The 25610-nt window shown below is 38.6% G+C and overlaps 1 protein-coding gene across 4 annotated transcripts; it reads right to left on the reverse strand.

Annotated features, from left to right (window-relative positions):
* Positions 1 to 126: 126 nt before the first annotated feature.
* LOC138206499 (caldesmon-like) lies at positions 127 to 24879 on the reverse strand. 4 transcript variants are annotated; one of them, XM_069163250.1, is made up of 17 exons: positions 24787 to 24879; positions 15627 to 15730; positions 13471 to 13596; positions 12283 to 12601; positions 12157 to 12189; positions 11372 to 12076; positions 10933 to 10968; positions 10771 to 10838; positions 10312 to 10558; positions 9966 to 10091; positions 7771 to 7814; positions 7592 to 7670; positions 6912 to 7043; positions 6685 to 6831; positions 4755 to 4826; positions 4043 to 4079; positions 127 to 2083 (listed from the first exon to the last, which is right to left on the reverse strand). In XM_069163250.1, the coding sequence occupies exons 2-17, from the start codon at positions 15698 to 15700 to the stop codon at positions 2067 to 2069; spliced, it is 2262 nt and encodes a 753-aa protein (XP_069019351.1). In that variant the 5' UTR covers positions 15701 to 15730; positions 24787 to 24879; the 3' UTR covers positions 127 to 2066. The 4 variants fall into 4 exon arrangements, 3 of the variants coding, with proteins under 3 accessions (XP_069019351.1, XP_069019352.1, XP_069019350.1); XM_069163251.1 differs by lacking the exon at positions 24787 to 24879 and adding an exon at positions 15949 to 16278 and having other exon boundaries at positions 127 to 2080; XM_069163249.1 differs by lacking the exon at positions 24787 to 24879 and adding an exon at positions 15949 to 16278.
* Positions 24880 to 25610: the final 731 nt, after the last annotated feature.

Below are 25610 nucleotides of genomic sequence, written 5' to 3' on the forward strand. Positions count from 1 at the left end.
CAACCACTCAGGTTTCAACACGCCATAATTCAACAGAACAGGGGGTTAGGAAGGACAACAATTCCTCTCACTGGGTAAAAATAAAATAAAACCACAGAACTGGAACAAAACCTTTTTTTTAAATTTTTTTTTTTTTTATTGCTGAAGCAGTACAAATAATAATTTCAAACAACTCAAACAAAGCAATCCACCACAACAATACTGAAATAGTCGCATTTTGGCAGCATTTAACTCGTGTGCCCTGCTGACAGAAAACGTAAACTATATTTAAGGTTAATTACAGATTTTAATAAAACAGAGTGCGCAAAAAAATGTCTTGCAAATCTTTACTGTTGCAGCAATACAAAGAAAACTGAAAGTTAATGTATGTAAACTGATGATAGATAAGCAACTGTTACGTGCATATTAAATAGAATTGCATTTGGTCATTAGATATTTGTTACAGTAGATCCTTGGATACACAAGTATTCATAGACTTTGTTGGTGTTTATATGACAAAATAATGTGATTTGTAACTGACACAAGCCAAGAGAGTAACGAACCCTGATTCTTTGGCTGCAGTAGGAAGATTGTGCGACTAATATTAGCTCCTCATCTGAGGTGGTGGACTCTTGACCACTTTAATATGGCATCACTTCTGCAGTTACAGATTCTACTAAGTCATTAAGGACTCAATGGCCCAGTCAGTTCGCTGTGTTAAATGTTCCTAAGTTGTTGATAAATCGACTTTGGTCAAGATGCAATGCAAAGCTCGCAGGAAATAGTCCATGAAATGGCGATGTTCGCTTTGAGAGGCTGTACTGTGTTTTGAGATCAATTCTGCTGCTCACTATGACAATAGACATGGTGATATATTAATGGTAACCACGTTTTCCAATTTAGTTTAGCCTCTTTGCATGCGAGCATTTCTATTTAACAACAGAAATAAAGTACAGCTGAATAACGTTTCTTATGCCAGTATTTGCTCACTAACCAAAGTCTTAAAGAAATTAAAATGTGGACCTGATGATAGCACAAGATGGAAATCAATGGGTCACCAAAGTTATTACAAATCATAAGGTGGGGAACATGAATGTCAGCACAAAGGTTTGTGGCAATCCATCCAATAGATGTTGATATGTTTTGAGCCTGGAAGTGGAGAACCAAACATCCAATTCTGCCATCTGCAAGGTTTTTTTTTTTTATTATATCACCCTAATCTATATAAACAGATCTATAATGCATGAGTAAAGGATTTATTAACCACAAAGTCAATGGACACATTGATTAATTTTTGAAACATGGTACCAAAAGTATAAACACCAGCCAAAAATATTTTTTTATAAGCAGCCTCGAAGTTCTTATCAATGGCTTCTAACTGATCTATTAAGCGATCGATCATAAAGGATACACTGACTACTACAAAAAGCTTTACTTACTAAACCAGAGCAGAAACAAGTAACAACTTATGACACAAATCACTTATATACAGGCTGATCACCCAACTGGACGGTAGTTTACTGTACTAACTAACTTTACTCAATAACATTAAAGCCCAAATACATCACAAGAATATTGGACATGACATTGTGATTTGAAAAAAAAAGGACATTTAAGTATCCTGACAGAGTCCATAAATGTGCTTAAGCTGTAATTTAAACTTTATGAACAGAAAACATTGATGACTAACATTGAAAAGATGGATACCAAATAATCGGTTCTCTATTGAGCATTAAAGAGGTGATACTTTGCTTTTGAAAACACTGACTGTGACATCTGTTTGGATTCTTTTGTGCCAATAATTGAGTCAAGTTGATAAAAACAAATCACCGTCTTTTAAACTTTGAAGAGGAATCTCAATAAGCTACAACAGGCAACAGCGCAACGTTACTAACACTTTAAAGATAAAGACGGAAGATGCTGGAATCTCTTAATGTTTCTCCACCTGGACCCTCCTCTCTTCCTCATTCTGGTGTGAACCTCATGCGAACTACAGGTGTGGTGAAGGGGAATGGATGCACATACAGTACAGTAGCGGAGCCCTGTGTTTGGTCTGCTAAGACAGGATTTAACTGCGATGTCAGTGGTTAGGGTCTCGCGCCTGCTAATAGAAAGAGAAAGATCTATTAGTCAATGCATCCAATGCAATGTCACTGCTAAAACGTATCAGGGTTTATTAGGTGCTAAAGAAGGTTATTCGTAGGGCTGTCAATCAAAGCTTTTACAATCATTCAACTCTATGTATATTCTGTATAAAATGTGTGTTTGTGTGTCTGGAGACCAGACCCAGAGCTGTTGTTACTGACACATAACCTGCAGTCAAAGTCAGGACATTTCTCTTTGTGATTGAAAGCTGTAACTTTGTCATTTGCCCTTTGCTTCATTGGGCAGCCGTCTATTTCTGATGAAGAAGCTTGGATGCTATGAACACAGATCGCTATTTGGGGCTGAAGTTGACACTCGACAAACGCTTTTCCATTCCTATTGTTCACACTCTGGCTCAAACATTGAGGGCGTCAGGTCAGAAGAAATGTAACTTTTAAATGCAAAGAGTAAAGACTAGTTTACTTTGGGAACATCCGTCAAGTTCAAATGTCTTTTCACATATTTAAACTTGGCCCATCTGTCTATGGACACATAAAGGTCTTCATCATTGGCAGTGAGTGAATAAGCCTGGTGATCGAGCCCAACTTGCTGCTTAAACGGTTAGTAATCCTCCCCTGCAGTCACATTTAATTTGAAAATCAAGCAGCTGCACTTTGGTATGCCTAACAGCTCGCAAAGACTGTGCGCGGCATTGGACGATCCAGGTGGCACAGGGTGAACAGTGCATTGCGAAAACACAACAACCATCCCAGGAGTCTGGAACTTTCTTTATACTGGTACACAAGGTCATGGTGAGGATTTTTAAATATAGACCCCACAGAGCTGAGACCGTGCCCAAGAATTTCCAGCAGCAGATTTGATTTACAGTGAGCTGCTACTCTGGTACAAAGGAAGGTTGGTTGGTTGTGGTTGTTATGAACTCCGGTGGGCTATAAATCAGCCCTCCCTCGGCCAGAAATTGGTTTGAAGGGCAGACACACGTCATAAAAACTCTGCTTCCCCTGGGACTTATAAAGATAAAGCCAGGTTTAACATTTAGTATGTGCACATTTACAGTGTTGGAAGAAATATTAAGACTCTTTACTTGAGTAAAAATAGGAATAATAAACCCAACATAATGATACTTCTTTTAAGAATTAGAATAATATAAAATAATTGGAAAATGTATTTAAAGGACTATTTGGATATTTTAGGAAATGTGTCATTTGCCCTTTACTTCATTCCTCAGCTATTTTTGATGAAGAAGTGGGTGATCAAAATCACACTTACGTCTGTGTGCGCAATATAAAGCTACAGCCAGCAGCTGCTTAGTTTAAACAGGGAGTTTGGTCATCACCATGAAGATGTCAGGCTGGCTAATACTTTAGAAAGTCACTACACCAACCAGCCAAGAAATCATTCAGCATTTCACCCCTGCTCCTTGGTTTGTGCACAGATTAAATTAACAAGATAACATGTTGATTTAAGTTCTAATAGGCAGATTTTGTCACCTTTTGGCAGAGCCAGTCCCAACTGTTCCCTCACTACGCTAAAGAGCAGCTGGTTGTATCTTCATGTTAACTGTACTTACATGAGAGTTTGTATATTGAGAGAATATATATATATTTTTTAATTTTTTTTAATTTTTTTAAAGAATGAAATACTCATTGTGCATCCAAATGGATGCTTTCAGTGTTATTGTGTTTTATTTGAATGGATTATTATCACTGATTCAGTGATGTGAAGGACAACCACATTTAGATTTTGCATACCGGTTTACAGTCCACTTAACAAGGTAATGAGTACATCATAGTTTTGTATGTGAAACCTTGATCTGGGAAGTAAGAGTTGCTGACAGATATATGTGGTGCAGTAAAAAGTATAAAGTAAAATAAAAGACTGAAGTACCTCAGAATTGCATTTAAGTACAGTACTTGAGTACAATCAACCATTGTTTACAGTAACTTCAGAAACTTACCATTAGTGACAAACTTGCTCTTGCCTCCGACTGCCACCTGTAAACAAGAAGGAAAGACATTAAAGGAATAAATAAAGAGAAGAAGAAGGAAAAACCAATCAAATCAGATGGATGGTGTTTAAAATAATACTTAGAAAAAAAGGCTAAAAAGCCTAATTTCACCTCTGATGTCATGCATTACTAATATCCTGGATGTTATACAACATGCCAGGAAGATGTGATCATACTCTGAAAGATGGACGTACAGTTTTCTACAATGTTCCCGCAGATATCAGATACATTATCTATGTCTTTCCTAGAACACTTCTGATAAAAACAAAAACACACCAAACACAACATTCATGCATAAATGCATGCACTCAACCATAATACCCTTACGACAGTGCAACTACCATCTTAGCATGTACGTTGTCAAATATGTGCACAGTGCAGCCAGAAAGGCCTGTAATAACATATAGATCACATTCCTGTATGAGAAAAATGTATCTGTTTGAAACGAACAACCACATCAGAAAAGTGACATAACATCACAAATCAATCACATCATGCCTTGTGGAAAGTGTGCTGAGTGTTGTCACCACAGATACACAAAGTTACCTCTTTCACTCATCTATTATGTAGACTGAATGAATCAAACAAACAAAAAGGACCATGTAACTATAAATCCTTCAAAACATGATCATCACCCCCTTCACAGAGGTGTGTGTGTTACCTTGGCAGGCGCAGAGCCCTTCTTGGTTTCCCACATGCCACGCTTGTTGCCGAGTTCACCTGGTTTCACATCCTGTCACAAATAAGACCCACTGCCCTGTTAATCATATGCAGCGATTAAATAAATATTCATTGTTTTAATTATGTCAAAGTAATGGCAGAACAGTGTAAAAATACATTAAATGTACAAGTTTCATTCAAAATGTTACTAGAAGTATAAAAGTAGTATCAGCAAGATGTATTTGAAATATGAACATGCCTCCTCTCCCGCCACCTCCAAATACACAGATAAATCTGAGAGGTTGTGTTATCATTAATGGAGTGTGATGGGAGAAGAAAAGATCCACATTATCAGGAAGATTTGTCATAACCTTTCTAATCTTTTGTTCTCCGTGAAATGTTCTCAAACACTTACTCAAATATCTTAATGTAAGAGATTTAGACGGGAAATGTCTTTTTGGTGGAACTGCTAATATCTGAAATACTTTTACTTTTTGGTCATGGGCTTGAGTCCTACTATTTTAATCCTTACGAAAGTCTTGCATTTTTATAACCTGCTTTCTACTATCGTTTAAAAACTACAATATTCCCCTCTGAAATCTAGACAGATAAGAGTATGAAGCATTATGAAATGGAAATAAAAGTGTAAAGTACCTCAAAGTACAACACCAGTACTTGAGTAAATGTATCTAATTATTTTCCACCTCAGGATGCAAATATGTTCCCCAAACATATCATTATGCTTCTGATCATTTGTGGTAGTTATGGTGAAATGTGTGAAAAGGGGTACCTTTCCAAGTTTGAAGAGTAGACATAGAACAGCAGGGAAAGTTTGAGTGAGGATAGTTGAGAAAAGAGTGAAACTAAAGGAGACAGAAAGGCAGAAATAATTAAACATACAAAAGAAAACACAGGAGTTCAGTGATACTGAATTACACACTCGCACTAGCCTGCTGTACAGCTTCATCCCATCAGGGGGAAGTGTTACTGCAAAAGTAAGAGCAAGGTTCAACTGCTTCTCTGGCTGAGACGTTTGACACTAAAGATATCTCGCTCATAAATCTTGCTGCAAAACAATGTCAGACGGCATCCAGGAATGCTACTGCATGTGTACGTAGTGTAATGTCTCCAGATGACATGGTGACAGCTGGTGTCCTACTTCAAGAAAGGGACACAGTGTCCACCAAGCAGCAGTTTACAAGTGACCAAATAAGTGCGATATGATTATAATTAAATTAAACTAATCATTCCGTTTCCACTTAGTTGCCAGTTGTTACATCAGCAGTAGGATAATTATGTCTCTACATGTCACAAATGTGAATAGACATGACCTTTTAATCGTGCCTGAAGGACACCAAAAATATGGAGTCACAGTGAGACTAAACTATAAAGTTTAGGTGAGTTGGATACAAATAAACAGAGATTGCTGTTTAAAAGTGCTGCAGTGTTCATTAACTGTAATATAATGGTGAAATACCAGAGAGAGGCCAAAGTGATTGATGTTTAGAGGGGTGAAGAGGTTGTGCAGGAAGGCACGCTGGCATTAAGCCACCTGATCTATGACTGCTGCTCAGTGCTTTGTGGATGGATTGTTGTTGGCAACAGAGGGAAATCATGTCCTTCTGTACAATGATTTCTCACAGGTTTAGGCTCAGATGTTATGTAAAAAATAATAGAGACAAGGTTTGAGAGCTGTGTTTCCGGATGCTGTTAAACGAACTGTCCATGTGGTGTCAGCAGACTCCAGACAACAGCATTGTCCAGTGTCAGAGCTCAGATGTAAAGCCAACAAAAGACTGGCTTGTTGATGTGCAAATGAGCACATCAGCGTGTACAGAATATCAAGGGATTACTCTCCTGAAGTAACACTGGTGTCTAATTTACAATAGTGTGTGGGTGTGTGATCAAGACAAGGATTTATCAGGCCTTACTGCTGGCTTTGCTGCTGCAGGTGGTGATGCTGCTGCTGCTGCTGCTGCTGCTGCAGGTCCCGGTGCTCCTGTCTTCTCTGCCTCTGCAGGCTTTGCCATCCAACTGTTGACACGTCCAGTCACACCTCCTTTGATACCAGCCACATCCTGGAGGGAAAAGAAAAAACTGCTCAAATACTCAATCACACATCAGCAAACCTGCCTCTCTCTTTCTCATGCTTTGTCACCTTGTTCGCAGGAGTTGGACTTTCAGAGGAGCTGCCGACGTCGCCTTTCTCCCACATACTTTTGATGCTGCGTGTGCCTCCTGTAGGAATATCTGCCATCGTTGACTTGGGGGATTTTACATCTTTGTTTCCCTGAAAGAAAGGATGGATTTAACTACTTTCACATGGGAAAACACAGCACCTCACTGAGTGAGGAGAAGTGGTGGAAAGTAAATTCATATTTATTCGGTTATAGACTATACTTACATATAACTTTCAAGTGTTTGTAGTTTGCTTGATTACGTCCATGTTATACTAACATGTTAGTATAACACTGTTATACTTTATACTTTACTCTGCATTTCAGAATCCGATATTGAAAATGTTCTCCTCTAAATTCATTTTGCTACTTTATAGTTTAAGATATATTATCAGAGAACATGTAAAAAAAAAAAAATATATATATATATATATATATATATATATATATATATATATATATATATACATACATAAATAAAGGCTGTTTGTTGTACATTTGGTTTGTTTTGTAAATTTTGTAAGATTTCAAACCAGGACTTAAACTTCAAATTGACCATTTTACCATTGTTCTATTGGTACTTTTACAAACATAAAGGATATTAATATTACTTCTACTATTGTTGAGTATAGTGAATAATGTTTATAATGTTAAATCTCACCTGAATGGCAGAAGTGTACTGTTCCAGTCTGTTGCCAATCTTGGAGACAATTGGAGTGTGTGACACTCTGGCTGTGGTGCTGTATGAATGAACAACATAGTGGGCATTAGAAAGGCCATCAACCACTGGTTCTGTCATTTATTTTTCTTCAGATTTTATGTAATACTGTTATTGCTCACCTTTTCTGGGCAGATTTGTTCAGGAATTCTGCCTTCTGCCCGATCTGTAGGAAGCAGTTAGAAGCCAGTCGGTGACATGCACAAATACATTTCAACATGGTGAAGCTGTCCTGGCCTCTTTCTAAGTTACATTCACTGAGAGGCAGAACAATCTGTCCCTGGGAATATCTCTCTGTAGTTGAGCACTGTGTTGGTGGTATCTGAGTGACTGAACTGGAGAGTTTGGCTGTCTCAGAGCAAGGACACACACACACACACACACACACACACACACACACACACACACACACACACACACACACAGCATGTTCACAATTAATTATACTTTCCATGTACGTGCACAGAGCTGAAAAGACCTGCATACACACACAATTCTCAACATTCCTCCAAAAATACTCCAGTAAAAAAAATTACCCTGTCATAGTCTTGCTCAAGTACGGCCATATTTGAGCAGCTGAGTCCGGGCGCCAGCTTACATCTTTTTTTTTTTTTTTTTTTTTTTTTTATATGCTCGTCAACTAACAATATATAGCTAATATCAGAAAAATTAAAAACTGAAATTAAAATGGAAACAGCAAAGCAAACCACAGCAATCAGGAAACGTGTTTAACCATAGAGGGAAGAGAAGAAGAGCTTCTCTTGCAACATCTCACAACCAGAGATAACAACAAACACATGTGTTTAATGTGAGTAAATGACAACCTTGGTGACGCTATCAAGTATAAAGACAGACTGGTTTTCTCTTTCTTGATGAGAGCTACAGTAAGCTGCTAGTTATCTTAGCTTAGGATAAAGAATGAAAACAGCTGACGTGGCTCAGTCCCAAAGTAAGAAAATCCACCTACCAGCACCCCTGAAGGTCACTAATTAACACTTAATATCATGTTTGTCTGTACAAAATCTGAGGTGTGAAAATGACAGTGTTATGAAGGAAAGACACAGGAGCTTTGGAGGTGCTGGCATGGATGTAACAGTTGAGTGTCCATTGGTAGATTTTGTTCCCTACAGGGCCTGGCTGGCTGGTTACAGTTGATAAACTAAGCTAAGCTAACCGATTGGTGGCTGCAGTTTCATTTTTAACATATATTTGGCAAACATTTGAGTCATGTCATCTCATCTTAACTTTAAAATAGAAAGTGAATGAGCACGTTTCTTGAAATGTTGATATACACTTTAAAAGCATCTGTTCACATCTGGGTCTATCCATACACATATAGCTTAATATCTGTAGTTAAGCATTTGGCCAATAAATCTGATTCTGACAGAAAATAAAGTTGCAGCCATGGCAATAGACGATGCTTCCAATATGAATGAGGCTATGGAAAAGCCCTTAAATTCTATGGATGCTTCACACACATCTGCAACCCGACAGCACAGAAAATCTATACAATTAACACAGTTTCAATGTGGAGACCAAGATTTGTGTCACCTATTTGTTATCTTACAAAATTTAAATTAAGGTCACAATCTCCCCTCCCGTTTTGCTGTTGAATAATGCAGAACATTTAGATGTCACAGTTAAGCTGATATTTGACCTCTTGGATATTAAATGTCATCACTTGAGCAGTTTATCCTCATAGAAAATTGTGTGAAATGATGTCTTGAGTTTTGGCCCCAAACCTGTTTTAGAAGGTCATGGTGACCTTTGACCTTTGGCCACCAAAAGCAGTTCATCCTCAAGTTAAAGCAAACATTTCCACCAAATATGGAAAAAGCACCTCAAGGTGTTTCTGATATCACATTCACATGTATGGAACATTATGAAATCACAGTGACTTTGACCTTTGACCTCTAACATCTCATCAGTTCAGACTTAGGACGAAATTAATGTTATGCTAAAATTTAAAGATTTCCCTAAAGGCATTTGTGAGATATTGTGTTCACGAGCATGGGATGTATGTACAGATGAACAACCCGAAAATATATTGCCTCCAGCTGTGGCTGTCCCGCAGTGTCTTGTCTTTTTGGAGACAATCCCCCTTCTTTTAATAATTGATAACTAATAGTATTTTGGGGTGGCACTGTCAGAAATAGTAGATGAGTAGATACAATAGATACCAGTGATAATGAAAAATATATGTTACTTTGGTATTTAAACAGCCTTTAATATTCTTAAAATCGTAATAAAATTGTTTTATATTTATTTATTTATTCGAGCAACTCTACGATGTCTGAGCCTCTGTTCTAAAACTCACCTTAGAGGAGCCTTTGGGACTGATGGTAAAATCAGGTTTTGTAGATTCTTCTCCCATCTGTTTCTTCTTCTCTGCAGCCTCGGCCCTCCTTCTCTCTATCTCCTCCTTCATCCTCTTTCTCTCCTCCTGTTACAAAAAACCCAATTTACTGCCAAACATCTGCAATCGGTTACAAACCAATTCCTCTTAATGCAATTTTTTCTCTCTCCTCTATGATAAATGGTACAAACAAATCAAATTAAATCATAATAATGCTTCCATCCATCCTTATATTTTCTAATAAAAAACAGATTCACAATGTGGAATATTTCATAGTTTGAGTCCTGAATGAAAAGTATATCCTGACCTGCTCTTTGGCTTTTTTGTCCTCTTGCTCCTGTTTCTTCTGCCTCTCCTCCTCCTCCAGGACCTTCCTCCTCTCCTCTCTCTTCTTCTTCAGCTCTTCCAGCTCAGCCTCAGCATCCTGCTGCTTCTGCTTCATCTTATCAAATTCCTCGCTTTCCGCATTGTTTCGTCGCCTCTTCAGGTCCTGCAGCTTACGCTCAGCCTCTTGTCGCTCCACGTCATCTGCCTTGGAGGAGGGAGCGTTGTCTCTGCTCACAAACAGTTACATTGAATTGAATTGAACTGAGTGAGTACTCATTAAAAATTTAACAATACATGAATATACATTTGAATTTACAAAGTTGCCTCTTATATGATTATTTTGCATACTGGAAAGTATGAGTACATGCAAAGATGAAAAAGAAGGTCATGTTTGAGGTCTTAAACTTTGTGAAGAGATAAGAAGTCTGGCACGATTTACCTTGATGTCTTTTCTGTTTTCTTAAGTTTATTCTCAATGATAGCTCCGTTCTGTTTGCCCAGTTCATTCTTGCATAAAAGAGGGAAAACAAATTTCATTTATATCATCCATATTAGAAAACAACACCTAAAATGCGTTGAGTGACAATCAGCTTTGTTTTACCTTCTCCTTGAACCCAAATCTCTTCGGCTTCTCCTCCTTTAAACAGAAAGGATGGATACAGAGACAGAAAAGATTAATGAAGTAATAAAATCAGCATGCTCAGCAGAAACAGACAAAGCTTAAAACCTCACAAAATCCTTGAAACACTGTGGAATCAAAAGCCTGGCAGTGAATTTAAAGCAGATGTAAACCGAGGACACATCACACTGTGACATCCTTGATACCACCACCTCTTTTACTGTGTGCAAAACACTGTGAAGGTACTGTGATCTGCAGCCGCACCACAAAACCATATCAAACAGCAAATGTCTGCGAAGCAAGAGGAAAGCCCGGATAAATCAAATGTGGCTCCTCGTGTCATTTAATCTAAGGACTTGTGCCACATTAAAATGTTTGTATTCTGTTACTTTGCAAATGAGGAAATGAATCACATCAATACCTCGTCTTTTTTCTTCTTCTCTTCCATCTCTTTCTTTTTGCGTTTATCATCTTCCTCTTTTTTCATCTTCTCTTCAGCCTCCCTTTTCCGCTTCTCCTCCTGCTCTTTCTTCTTTTCTTCTATCTCTCTTTTCCGTCTGTCCTCTTCTTCTTTCTTCTTCTCCTCCAGCTCTTTCTTCTTCTGCTTCTCCTCCTCCTCCTTTTTCTTCTTTTCCTCCATTTCCTTCCTGCGTTTTTCCTGTTCCTCTTTCTTCTTCTTTTCTTCCATCTCCTTTTTCTGTTTGTCCTCTTCCTCCTTTTTCAGTCTCTCCTCCATCTCCTTTTTCTGTTTCTCCTCCTCTTCTTTCTGCTTTCTCTCCTGTGCCTCCCTTCTCTGTTTTTCTTCTTCCTCCTTTTTGAGCCTCTCTTCCATTTCTTTCTGTTGTTTTTCCTCTTCACTCCTCTTCCTTTCCTCCTCCCCCCTTAGCTGCCTCTCTTCTTCCTCCTTCTTGAATTTTTCCTCCATTTCGCTCTTTTGCCTCTCTTCCTCTTCTATCTGCAGCTTTTCCTCCCTTTCTTTCTGTTGTCTTTCCTCATCTTCTTTCCTCTTCCTCTCTTCTTCCTCATCATCGACATCAGGAACAGCCTCCTCTTCAGCATCTTTCTCTCCTAGACTGGTCTTTTCAACCTCCACCTCTGTAGCTGCAGTCTTTTCTTCAGTCTCCTCCTTCAAAATAAGTTATAATTACTTTCTGTCAATTTTTGTAGACAAATATATTTAAATGCTCCAAAGTAAAAAGACCAGACCTCATTTCTTGTGGATGGCGATTCTTCAGATTCCTGTCAAGAGTAAAAAAAAAAAATCAGAATATAAAAACGTTTGTCCCCAGGATGTACAGGTTCTCATTCCAACAGAAATAGAAACACATCTACCTTCTCATCCTCCTTCTTGTCTTCTTCCTCCTTCATCCAGGAGTTGGTATCAGTAACTGCCACCTCCTCCTGGGCAGATTTCTCCTTTTCCTCCTCCTCCTCTGTACACTGCTGTGTGCTGCTGCTGATTGAAGACTGCTCTTCCAGCATATCATCTGTGCCGTTGCTGGTGCTAATCGTGGGGTCAATCTCCTTCTGTCTCTCCATGGCCTCCTTCATTCTCTTCTGCCTGCGCTCCTCCCTTTTGGCCAGGCGCTCCAGCAAAACCTGGTCATCGTCTGCTCCTTCAGTGGCCGTGGAGGATTCGGTCTCTGTCACGCTGCAAGAACATGAAATGTTCACATTTATAAAGTGGTGGAACCAGAAATTTGGAGTCTAATCAAAGTGACATCCCTTTTATCCTCAAATGTTCTGTCTGATTATGTGTTTTTAAGCCACATGTCTCTGAGTGGGTCTTTCTGCTGGGGCTAACCAGAGAAAATATCAATCAAAGAACCACACAACCAACGGAGGCAGTTCCAAATGTTGAGGCTGGAGGGGATTATCAATACTAAACTTTTAAAACTAACCCTTTGTTGCTATCGTGGAGACGTTTCTTTCAAAAATATCTCTCAATAAATTTCTGGACTCAGTAATTGAGTAAAAACAAACTGCATTTGATGAAATTTGATTAAAAAAAGAGTCATCTTTGTTGATGCTCTATATTTGTTCAAGTTGGCTGAGCATCATGACCAGCAATGAAAGCCATTGCTGTTTCAAAAGAGCCATCATGGCTCCCCTTACATTTTGTGTGTCAATACTGAATAATGCAATTGTATTTCAGTAAAGTGAATGCCTTGTGTAGTCTAGCTTCATAGATTATCATTGCTAGTACAACTGCAGGCATGCAGCAAACATTTAATTTCAGTCACCAGTCAGTAAGCACAGAAGCTGAAAGAAACTTATTCTGTCCTGAGCATCCTACAGACAACAGGGGACAGTCGATAAATACTGTGAATCCAATTCAAGCCAATCAAGACAACACCTCTCTACTGTCCAACAAACATCAATTAGGCTCACTGTACCTTTTCTGCTACAGCTGTTGATGGAGGTGGGAGCTTTCTGTTTCTTTAACTGTTTCATGAATCTCTCCTCCTCTTGATTTTGATCCCTTCTCTCCAGTCCACCCAGATGTCATCTACACTTTACCTGTTAGTATCGATCACGTCGGTGGATCCAGAATCCTCTGAATCTCTCATCTTCTTCCTCTCCTCCCTTGCACGTCTCCTTTGCTCCCGAGCTTCCTCATCATCATCATCGTTGGTGTAACCCCCCCTGAAACACCACACATACAGATGTATACTATCTTAGTACAGTATGTTTACAAAACAATCAAAAAAAGATTGGTCTATTTCACTCTAAAGGTTTGAAAAAAAAGAAAGAAGAGAACTTAGGCCTAATGCCTGTTACTGAAATAATACTCCATGCTGTTTTCCATGCTGACCCTGATGTTTACAAAAAGTCACCGGGGTCACATATTTGCTAGTAAATTTCAGCCTGCCTGGTAGACTATTAGCATTCACAACAATAGATTTTAATGTCACTAGAAAATGCTTATAAATCATAGATTTAAAAACACATCAGATGAAACATATTTTAAAGTTACTTTGTTCTCAGGAAAGTCCTTTCATCACCCTGTTAATCTGAATGGTGGGGCCTTCATACTGGTATCCTGTTGCACATAGGATATAGTGCTTCCTACTGTTTTGTCTTGTGACCCCTTAGTATAAACGTATGTCTACTTGTGACCCCTCATCACATCTTATATGACCTTTTTGTGGATATAGTAATAGTTTAACTAAAGAGTGAATTTACAAAGGCCTAAATAGTATAAAGAAATGTGTTCTTCTTACTGTAAGACAAACAGTACAAATTTGACACAAATCAAAATTACACCCACTATTTTCAGCAAAAGAAATATCATGATGATGTGTCAAATTCTTCTTGGCAGCACTTAAGGAACCCCAACCCATGTTCATAGCTATCCAAATAAGCCATACCATCTCAAGCTGACCTCAAAAGTCATGAAGGAGGTGGGAGATGCCACAAAAGGACAAAATTCATCAAAACATCTTCTTCCATCAGTCTTTCCCCACCATCATCACCATCTCACTCACATCCTGTCAACAAGCGTCAGCCAACTGTGAGTATATCCACAGTCAGAGATTTCTGAGCATTCCTGGCTGGAACTTTCCAAGCATTACAAGCTTTATGTGGTGGGGAGAGAGCTTGAAATGCTCCATTGATAACACACGGGTATTATTTCCCTCTGCTCTTCCTGAATCCAAAATACAATGATTTACAGATGAGGAAGAGGTGGATGGGAACCACAAGAATCTTCTCTGTCTTTAAAACAAAAAAAGATCCAAACGAGACCGAAATCCAATAAATACGCAGGCGAACGTTCCTTCAGACTGCACGGGTCACCCCAAGAAATCCTTGGGGATGTAATAAAATTAGATGTTACTCCACTCAAAGCTAAGAGGCCTGCCAACAGAGTGCAGCCACAATGTTACAGTTACATTTCCAGACAACCAACTGGAGGAACGTGAAACATAATAAAAGCAGGTAAATATGATGAGAGCTGCTGAAGGACAGAGACTTAAATACTCCACTCAAACTGTCAGAGTCTGAAGCTTTTCAGAGCAGGTTATCATGTGCTGAAATAAAAATGACAATCAAAACATTCCAGTGTCTGCAGAGTTTAGAAGAGAGCTGGGAGGCAGCGAGAGGCAGCGAGAGGCAGGGCAGGCTGGGTTGGCACTGCTGGCAGGACTGGTTGTGAGAAAATTGTTAGGAACGCTGGTTTCACTGGGGCTCTGCTAAGTCGTCTGATATGGCAGCACTGGACCTCTGAACTGGGAGACAATAATATATTGCGCTATGATTATGTAATCGCGTAAAGGATGATATTCTGTATTCCGTAAAAAAATTCCAAATGAAATATTTGATCCTTATTTTAGTTAACTGTAATATTTATATGTTGACATATAAATTTGCTCCTGTAACTAACTAAGTTGTACTAGCATTTCTACTTTTAATGGTGTTTAGTTTATCTGGGTAACTGCGAAAGACATCCCAGTTTGACTTTTCCCCAATTGATCATTTTTCCTTGCGTTAATCATATTTTGAGATGTAGGCCATTGTGTTCAAACCTGTTACTGTACATGTTAGCACCACCTCTTTAACAGTGTTGTTGTATTTATCTGAACACAATTTATCTGTTTTGTAATCGAGTCTGCATGTCCATGACCGTGTCTTTGTGTGCATGCATGTGCTCAATATGTTTACATATCTTCACTCACTTTTCAGCTTCAAGGCGCATCTGCTCTCTCCTCTGCCTCCTCAGCTCCATGCGGCGGTCAAAGTCATCGTCCATGATGTCCAATAGATTCTCCTCACTGTATCACTGAAAGACACAAATATAACATCAGCCCATGTGTCCTGAATTCAATACAGCAGACAATCATTTTTGAGTCTGTGTACAGTAAAAAAAAATTTAATTAAATAAATAAAAAAAATAATAATAAAAAAAAAAAAAAAAAAATCACTTCATCATTATGGTAATTTCACGGCTGACATTAGAAACAAAAAAATAAAAATACAGAGCCTGTTGGTTTACATTACCTTATCAGTAGCTAAAGTTTAGTCCATGGGCAGAAGTGTCTCTTCTCCTGTCATACATCAGCTTCTACAGTCTGGTTTATATCTCAGCTCTTCTGCAGCATAAAGAATTCCTGCTTCTTCACTCGGTGACTTCAACTACCAGAAAAGGCAAAGACTGCCTCTGTGTTCCCCTCTTCTTCTCCAACAGCCTCCCTCCTCTTCCTCAGCCTGACTGCTGCTCTCTCCCTCAGTCTCACTTTTCCCTCGCTGATCTCTGACTCCAGACTTAGTTTGTCTTGTCCTGCTAACTTTACTCTATTTCATCATATCTAAGGTCAAATGTGTCTATTTTTATTTAGGTTTCGATTCTTTGGAATTAATTTACCCTTTCAAATCGTCATCTGCCACCCTTATCTCCTCCTGAAAGCAAAAGTCACGTCACCAATGCACACTTAAAAAGAAAAAAGAAATCACTGAAGTGATTAGCCTGGCATGACTTTGGATGAATTTTGAGCTAAAAACCAAAGACAGACAAAAAAGATTTTCTACTGCGAAAAAAATACTTAATGGTTATTTCATTTTCTTTTACTACAACTAGTAATAATCATGATCAGAAAAGTTATTAATTCCTTTACCCTGCTCACTTCCAATTTGTTAATAAAATAAAGTAATAATAATGTAGAAATGCGGGGTGCAATTTCTGTTGGTTGTCATTTATTTTCTGATGTAATTGTGCTTATTTGTCTTCTGTGTTGTTACTTCAGTTTACTTGTACACAGGTCTGTCTTGTAAATGAGATTAAATATAGAATTACTGCCCCGTTTCCTGAATACTTATGTCCACTGAGTAAATTACTGCATCCCAACACTCTTTGAATTGTAGAGGCTGGATAGACACGATCGCACCATAAAACACCCGTCATTCATCATCATAACCAGTGAACCCCTCAACTCCCTCTAATCTTGTTTAGTGCTCAGCTTTACTGAAACTCCATGGTAACAGACATGATGAAGTGTGCATGTAAAATGTGTTTGAGTTTCGGCATTATGGATAAAATGATAATTATGGTATAATGTTGCCAAAGTATACAATCGACAATCCAGAGTCTTCAGCAATTGACCCAAACCCAAAGCCTCGAATGAAGTAATAATAAATCTGTATTCTGGCCTGCAGTATAGGGGGTAATTTCCCAAAGCTGAGTCACTTATGTAATACAGCAGGGCTAACTAACTAAGCCAAATCACGAACTGCTAAAACTTCTGGCTGACACAGAGCAAGACATTAAATGCATAATGTGGAGCGTTCATATTTTTGAAAAAGATGAATGTGTATTTGGATGTAATCGCTATTTCTTTGGCTGAAGCAAGATCATTAATTCATATCCCTTAAGACTGAGACACTTTGTGTTAACACCTTTAGCCTTGAGCATCAATAAAAGCCTTTCTCAAATGAACTGGTTTTCTGACATGAAACACCAGCTGCACAATGAGCAGCTGCCAGCAAACACTTTGTATCCATCTGAAGTCTATAGGTCTGGCAGTAACAACAGCCAAAAGATACAAAATCTACAGTGTGAGTGCAGAAGAAATCCCAGAAAGATTAGCAGTTATGTCCCACTCAGAGGAGGAAGATAAACCAAAAACCTTCCAGACATTTGGTTCAATAAATGTTCTCTATAATGCACTTTTAAATAATTCGTTCAGCGTAGTATTGGTTAATTATTGAATAGCTACTGTTTCAAAGGTAAAGATTCACTTCTTGAAAACTGGATGATCTAACTAAACGACATTGTTAGAGATTTTCATATTACTGTTTAAGGTTGTGAATATCACCATTAAAGTTACAACCTCAAAGATTTAGGGATTTCCTATCAGTGTGTGATGTCAGTCAGTTTGTAGTTGAAGGGCGATTCTGTTGTGTTAGCTGCACCTACCCTTTCTGACCAAACAAGCACTGCTGGGGGATGGAAAACTTGTCATTGAACTGTGGGGCGTTTGTTGTCACTATTGTGTTACTTCAGTTCAGATAGTGGCTTAACAGAAATTCATTTATAACTAAATGAAAAATCTTCCAGATTAACAAAGACACTAAGTCTTCGACCCACCAACTGTTAACAAGTGTCTGCAGCCATTATTGTAAGGTAGAATCAGTTACAGATGATCAAAGAGAAAGTCAGTCTTACCTAGCTAATACAGACACTGTTCAGCCTCACTAGTGACATACAAAAATGACATTGTAGGACAAATCAGGATCAAATATTGAAAATTCTTCTTTTGAAAATCAAGACTTAACAAATAATTTAGGTTTCAGAACCAGAAGATGTAATATAGTCACCAACCTCTCTACACTGGAGCTGCAGCTGATATTCAGCCACAAGCTTAAAAAAGACATCCAACGATTTGTCTCTGTTTGGGGAAACAGAAATAGAACAAATCCCCATAAACAAACTGTTGCTTTTAAGAGAACTGCTGCAGCAATTAAAGCAGCACCTAATCAATGGCTGGGTCATGGTGATTCAGGAAAAAACATTCCTTTAGTAAGACTGTTACTTAAAACAGGGATTTCCATACTAAAAAGGAGTTTAAAGACATTTGTGGAGGCAAAAAGATAATCTTTCAGTTTAGGCTTGAACTGAAAAGGCTGCCACAATCTTTAGGATGCCTGACAGGCACCGATAGCTTGACTGTTATTCACAGTCATATAAGGTTATAGTAAAGAGGGCCACTTCAGTCCTGTGCCTTTATTTTGGTTTCTGTATCTTCAGATCTACAGAGGAGCCCACCATCAGTGAGCAGTGGATCATAATGGGACACAAGTATGTCACAGTTTAGTTTTTACAATGGCCAATACCATATACAGTCACTAAGGCCTACAAATAGAGGCTTTTTTTTTAAACCACTCACTACATCTGTGACAAGACAACTTGGAGATGTCCAGGAAAAGGATGACACTCTTTTACACTTCAGTTCTCTGAAAAACAGGAAAGTGATTTAATGTAACCCATATAACTTTTAGACAAACCTTTTTAGAGGATGTACACACCATAGTCTTAAAATCTGGAAGAACAGACAAAATTTTGTCACTGTTATTATTATTTAAGAACACTTAAAAGCATCATGGTCATTGTCCAAATCTAATGACAGCCTTCAGCACATTACAGGACAAGGCAGGTGATACTGAAAGTGACATCAATAACATATTGAAAGTGTATGCTGTTGAAACAAAATGTTGATTCATTGTCAAAATATTTGCAAAACTGCTCTCCATCACTCCCTCTTAGTACACAGGACCAGGCAAGGTCTGGGGGTGACAAAGGCCGGTCTGTGTCTCTGAGGCAGGAGCATGGATCATTATGGACTCCATGCAGACAAAGAATAACTGACCTGCAGACTAACAGCTCCCAGATATGTCAGAGTCGTGATCCAGCTCTGTTTGGATTGGCTTGAGTCCAGCAAGGCCAGGGAAGTTCTCCATTTCTAACTCACCACTCTAGCAGCAAGTGTTATTGCCTCTCTACACACTTTGTGCACAAATGTGGATGCACAAAGACAGGCACTCTGAGTACAGACATTAACTTGAGAGTTTCCTCTGGCAGCTGTCCCATCAGTCACCAGATAGATGACTTGTATGGATTGAAGGTATATTGTTGGCATGAATTATTCCGGCTTCAGTGAAATAATCCAAATGCAATGACTGAGCCCACCTTTGATAGAAGCCGTAATCATACTGGCACTTTAATGTAGACAGAAATGCCTGCTTGTAACAACTTGTAACACAAAAACAATCCCTCAAAGATCCTTACACATTCACTACATGGGGTAGAAGCTTGTGGAAACCAGGCTTTTTGTCATGAGGAGGAATCAAGTCAACAAATCACCCCTACATGACAAGTTCCCAGAACAAATTTATACATTTGTAACTGATTTGTCTCAAGCTCTCTCCTCTGTGGCCTGCTCCAACTCTGATGGGATCAAACACTGCTGTGGGTCCTCTTTCTCTCTCTACCTACCTCACCATGGTCACTCTGCTCTCATGCAAGTCAACACTCACCAGACACTGCTCATATATGTTCATATACAGTATATGTTTGCAACAAATCAGCTGTCACGTGAGGAAAGCAGCATTGACATTGACACAGTACTGGCTTTAGTGCAAGTTAAAACAACTGGGTGGTTACTTTATGTAATCGTCCGACATGGTCAAGGAATGTAGCAGAGCCAAATACAGTTGAATATGTAATCTGTCAAACGTCTGAATAAAACATTTACATTTAGCTAAGCATAAAGACTGAATGCAAGAGGACATGATAGCCTGACTGTACCTTTAAAGATACACCTCTCTTCAACTCTAAACCTAATAAAATAATATACTGTATTTTATTTGTTCAGTGTGTAATCAAATGAAAGGTCTGTTTGTGTGTACTTTTGTGTAGCATCTCTGCCAATAGCCTGCAACCTCACAGACGTAGAAAAATCTTTGCATTGCTATTATTTGCCAAGAAATGCAAACAGCACGCAACTGCCTGTAAAATCACAAATTATCACTAAATATTTCAACTATATGTTAAATAGTAATGAATATTAGAGCATTTAAAGATGTTGGTAGGCATTTGAACTTTAGACTCTGGCAATATGCCAAGCTAAGCTAATCGTCTCCTGGTTCCTGCTCTATACTTGATATACAAACATGAGAGTGTCATCATACCTCCCAAAATGTTCAAGAACTGTGTTAATGGATCATTACATTTCATTTAGCTGACGCTTTTATCCAAAGCGACTTACAATAAGTGCATTTCAACCACGAGGGTACAAAACCCAGAACAACAGGAATCACAAACAGGATCATGAATTAATGCTGGCATTGAAGCATATTTTATGTTACGGGAAAGTGTCTTTTCTTTCTACCAGAACATGCTGCAATCTTAATAGGCCCATTGTATGCACAAAGAGCCAGCATACGAGTATGGTACACATTAAACCTGATGAGCAGAGAGTATTCAAAGCCAGGCAGTGAGAAGAAACAGAACTTCACATGCAAACATAATACCAGGTATTCAGGATCAATTATAAAGTTCTGCAAAGTTCTGTAAAGGAAAAATTCACACGGTTCAATACAAGCAAAGCATGTCGGTGACATATCTTGACTGAATACAAAGTAGTATTTTGTTTATATTATATTTATATTATTTATACACATTTATATTATTTATACACGTTATAACGTGTATAAAATCAAATACAGTTCGCATTCTGGCAGAGACTTATATTGGAAGCATGAATTTATGAATAATGCTTTTAACATACTGAGTGAAGTCAACCAAATGACCCATTAAGTTTGATTAATGGGTACAGTTCTGAAAAAACATTTGGCTTTTGAAAGTATTTAATGCCAATGTTGCCCATCAAAAGCAGTTAAATCACAGTAAGCCAACATTTGAGTCCTTTGTTTCTGCAGCCAATCGGATTTAGCTGGAGAATTCCTGCAGTGGCCCACTGAAGGTTATAATAAGTCTATAAGACATTAGTGCTTGGTAAGCAATACAAGAGTTAAAAGCCTTTCTCTAAATGCCCAATAATTACATCAACTGCATGTTCCTCCTTTGTGTCTCTATTCATCCCAACTTTGTGGACACACCATGTGCTATTTGTATATTGTCTGGCTTTGTAATTACCAGCTTGATGATGGTGTCTATACAGTGTCTGAAAATGTATTAATCAGACATCAAAAGGAGGCTGTTGAACATTTGGTTTGGCAAGTTACAGTAGACCTCACATCTTCAATCAGGAAATGTTCTGGATAGACATGAACACAGCTGGATATTAGAAGCTGTACGTCTCTCTCTCTGTTTTGTAATCAATCTAGTACAACTGGTGGGAGCAATAAAAACAGAAAATAAAATTTTCTGCATGGCTTACACTTCTTTATGACCATTAGAGAGACATGCCAGCAGACATGAAAGTTTGATTTGAAGTCACTGTTTGACTAACAAGCAAGGGGTTACATATAGTTATGTAAATAGTGTGCCAGTAAGCAAATTTAGTTTCCTTGTAACAGCACCAAGCTGGCTGTTTCTCTTTGTTTCTTTGTGCTATAGTTGCACCTTTGTGCATAGTAAGGGCAGAAATACTGCACATGAATGTTTCATTTCATCTGATGCTGGAAATCCTTTGGCTTACAGTTATTTTAGTAGTTAATTGTAATGGTGGTGACATACAGAATATGTAGGTCCTCCGTTGACTCTGTATCCTTTGATCAAACAAGGTTCTTGTTAAAGGATGAAGAAAAGTCCTTCAACACACTTATGGATAAACAGTTGCCAGAGAGGCATTTGCAATCAATCAAGGAGCCATAGCTGCTTACGCCACATGACCAAACATGGTCACATATGAAAAAGTCCATGACCAGGATACAAATTCCACACAGTTTACAAGCCATAACATGCTGTAGTGGTGACCTTTTCTGCTGCTCATTAACATGTTTGTGTAAAATTCGGTTAAAGAGAAGTGTGTTGTTTTGTGGCTGATAAGCAAAGTAAAGTTTGTTATTATCTTTGTGCAAGGTTAACGGTCTCAACAGGACACTGCAGGGCTCTTCAGCTCTCTGCTCTACAGCTCAGCATTATTCTAGTCAGCAAAAACACAGAACTCATTAATCAGCTGTCAGGTAGAAACCTTTGTTTGCTTGCTGGTAAAACAACTGAATGCTTAAAGATTGGGGGGGGGGGCACGTCTGGTGACACAATATACTCAATAAATCCAAATTCAAAGCTCAGCCACAGTTTCCTCCTCAACTGGGGACTCAGTTGAAAGAGATGGAGCAACAGTAAGTGCGCACCATGTTTCCGCATCCCATCAGCTCATGTATTCAGCCTCCTTTTAAGGAAGTACACAGGCAATGTTAGTTGTAGTGTCCCTGCTTGGCGAAGTGCACAGCCTTGGACAGAGAGCATGGTTTACTCTAGGAAATACCTCCTGCTATACAAAGTGGATAACCAAGAATAATTTCTTTCCATTGTGATCACCATGAAACTGCTTTCCATAATGCTGCTGGGAGGCAAAAAACTACAACTGGAAGCCTAAATGTCATAGTTTCTGTGAATAAAAGAAAGGCTGTGGCTGTGAGAAACTGATTTTATAATATAATACATTTTAAACCATTGAATAGGAAGAGCTTTACATTTAAAACAAATCCTACCGATACGGGTTAAATGATTGCAAAGTAAGGAATGATATTTCTCCCCACATCCACTGTATGGCAGATTGATTGCTGATGAATGACTCCATTACTGTCAGAGCCACTACTGCTCACCTCTCCCCCTCCTTTAATTTGCTCATGTGGAAACCCATTTCCTCTCCCATTTAGAGTGTCCCACCTGTACAACCAGAGAGCAGGCAGCCGTGCTCTCTGCCAAATCCCACTACTTTTACAACACAAAGACTCATTTGTGCTCAGACAAAAACATCAGCAGCTGAATTCCCTCCCTGTATCACTTTCTCATTTAGCAAATTTGACCCACAACTTCTTTTTAATGACTGCTTTTAAAATTCAAACTGTTTAAAAAGTCCTTGTTTTAAAGTCAGCTCATGTCCCACTTTCGCTTGTCACTGGCACCATGAAAATTGCACCACACATCATTCTAATGGGATGCAGCTCTTTTTTCTTTGTAGAGAACATAAATCATCCACAGCTAAACATGTCAATGAGTACAAATCTTTGTGTTGTCATTCAGAGACATTGTTCACATGTGTGCACGCATACTGGAGCTTTATGGAAGGCCTGAAGTCAATTGTGTTACTTTCACACTACATGCATGCACAGCTGTTTTCAATTCCATGACATAAAGTTATCCTGATTTCAGTAATTAAGGAGGGGCAGTGTGGACACATTTCCAGCCCCCGAGGAGATGAGCCTATGGTCATAAACTCACAAACTGCAGCAGCATGTGGTTGTAGCCTTTATCTTCAATACCATCTAAGGAATAAGAGCCTGACTTGGCATGTCCACAGTGCAACAGTGGGTCCACATCCAGATGTCTGCTCAATGTATGAGTAACAGAAGCTAAAGAGAGATTATAGTTTTGACTCCTGTGTTGAACAGAGCACATGCAAGTGCTGAGCCTCCAAGAAAGAGAGAAAAGAATAATTTTTGAAGATTAAACACACTTATTTGCAGATGCCTTCGACAACAAAATGCACGTTTCAGCTTATAAATTCACAAAAGGGGAATCAGAAATACCTCGTCTCTGTCACTCCCTGTTGTAGTTGTGCAGGTTCCACCTCCCTAATACAAATTTTTGTGTGCAGCTTGGATGCAATACCTTAAACTTCAGATACCTCTGCAGAAATATGATACATTTTCAACTTGTCATGAATCTCTTGAGCAGATAAACTCCTTGATCCCTGGTTGAAACAAATTTATCAGATTTAATGCCTTCATTGCATTAAATCAAATCCAGCAACATTTTATGTACTGTGAAATATCTGAGTCAAAATTATACCATTTGCATATTTACAAATGCACAAATCTACTTTGAGACAGGTGTATCCACATTTTATCCTCTTTCCCTCAAAGGAGATGAAGAGGAGTGAATTATCTATATAGCCTAATATATAATGTCATCAGCTTTTTTGATACTGTTCTCCAGTCTAAACCAGCTGTCTTTTCAAAAGGCCATATAGCTGCTTTGTCATGACATGAAATGATTTTTGGAAGCCTCAACAAACCCAGCAGTCATTAGTGCCTGTAATTGTCTGCTCAAATCTCTAATTTGTCTATATAAGTCATTCTAAATACACAACATAGCATCCCTCTTCATCTCCATAAACAAACTGCATCACGCATGCTGATCATCAAACTTACCAGACCTGCACACCAAAGTGACTGTTCCTGCTGGAAATCAGAAGACAAAGAGTGACCAGTGGTTTATAAGCACAGCAGTGCAGCAGCTCCGCCTGCTCAAGCTGCAGCTCAGTCATCTTCATACGCAGCTGAGGTGTGTGTGCATGTCAACATTTGGAATTTAGGAATGTATTATAATGCAAATGATTTCTCCAGTTTATATACAGTTTTTAATTAACTTTTAATAATATCAATCCGATGTTAGTCCTATAAGCATAAGCACTTTAAAAGTACACATAAATCAGAGTCTATGTTCTGACTGGTAAAGTGCTGTTGCACTCATTCCACTGCTGGTGTGAAAGCAGATTTGTTCAGCAAAGTAAAACAACAGGTGTACATGAATGTAAATACTGTGCTCCCTACAGTATCTTATCAACCAAGATATAAGGTATCGTTGCTGCCACATAGAAAGGAAAAAGACCCATCATGTTGATCACTGTGTCCATTTAAAAGTATTTCCATCCAATTAGAGGGTTTCTCCCTGCTCAGCCCCACTGGTTTGGCCAAATGACAGAAATGGTTGAGAAATGAGCAGCCACTCCTCTGGACCCATCTGCGGTAGCCAAATAGACTCAGTTGTTTGTTTCCAGTGGGTTCAAGGCGACCAGAATCCAAATGGCAGGAATGTCGGCACTTCCCAAACAAGCATTATTGTTTTTCTGATTTGTTCCTATTGCTCCATCAGATGATTTACAGCTGACTGTTAATCACTGTGACATCCGAGACGCCTTCCTGATGTCAGATGATGAACTATCTGATAAAACAAAGCTTAAAATGAACCATAA

This window comes from Embiotoca jacksoni, unplaced genomic scaffold (genome assembly GCF_022577435.1).
Source record: "Embiotoca jacksoni isolate LCO1_2020_lvr unplaced genomic scaffold, fEmbJac1.0.p SCAF_3, whole genome shotgun sequence".
Taxonomy (NCBI): Eukaryota; Metazoa; Chordata; class Actinopteri; family Embiotocidae; genus Embiotoca; species Embiotoca jacksoni.

Excerpts from the sequence above, each read along its gene's own strand:
- LOC138206499 (XM_069163250.1), bottom strand. The coding sequence starts at position 15,700 with ATGGACGATGACTTTGACCGCCGCATGGAGCTGAGGAGGCAGAGGAGA. Across the intron at positions 13,597-15,626 it reads ATGCGCCTTGAAGCTGAAAA|GGGGGGTTACACCAACGATG; the intron begins GTGAGTGAAGAT and ends GTGGTGTTTCAG. Across the intron at positions 12,190-12,282 it reads ACAAGAAGGAGGATGAGAAG|GAATCTGAAGAATCGCCATC; the intron begins GTAGATGTGTTT and ends TACTCTTGACAG.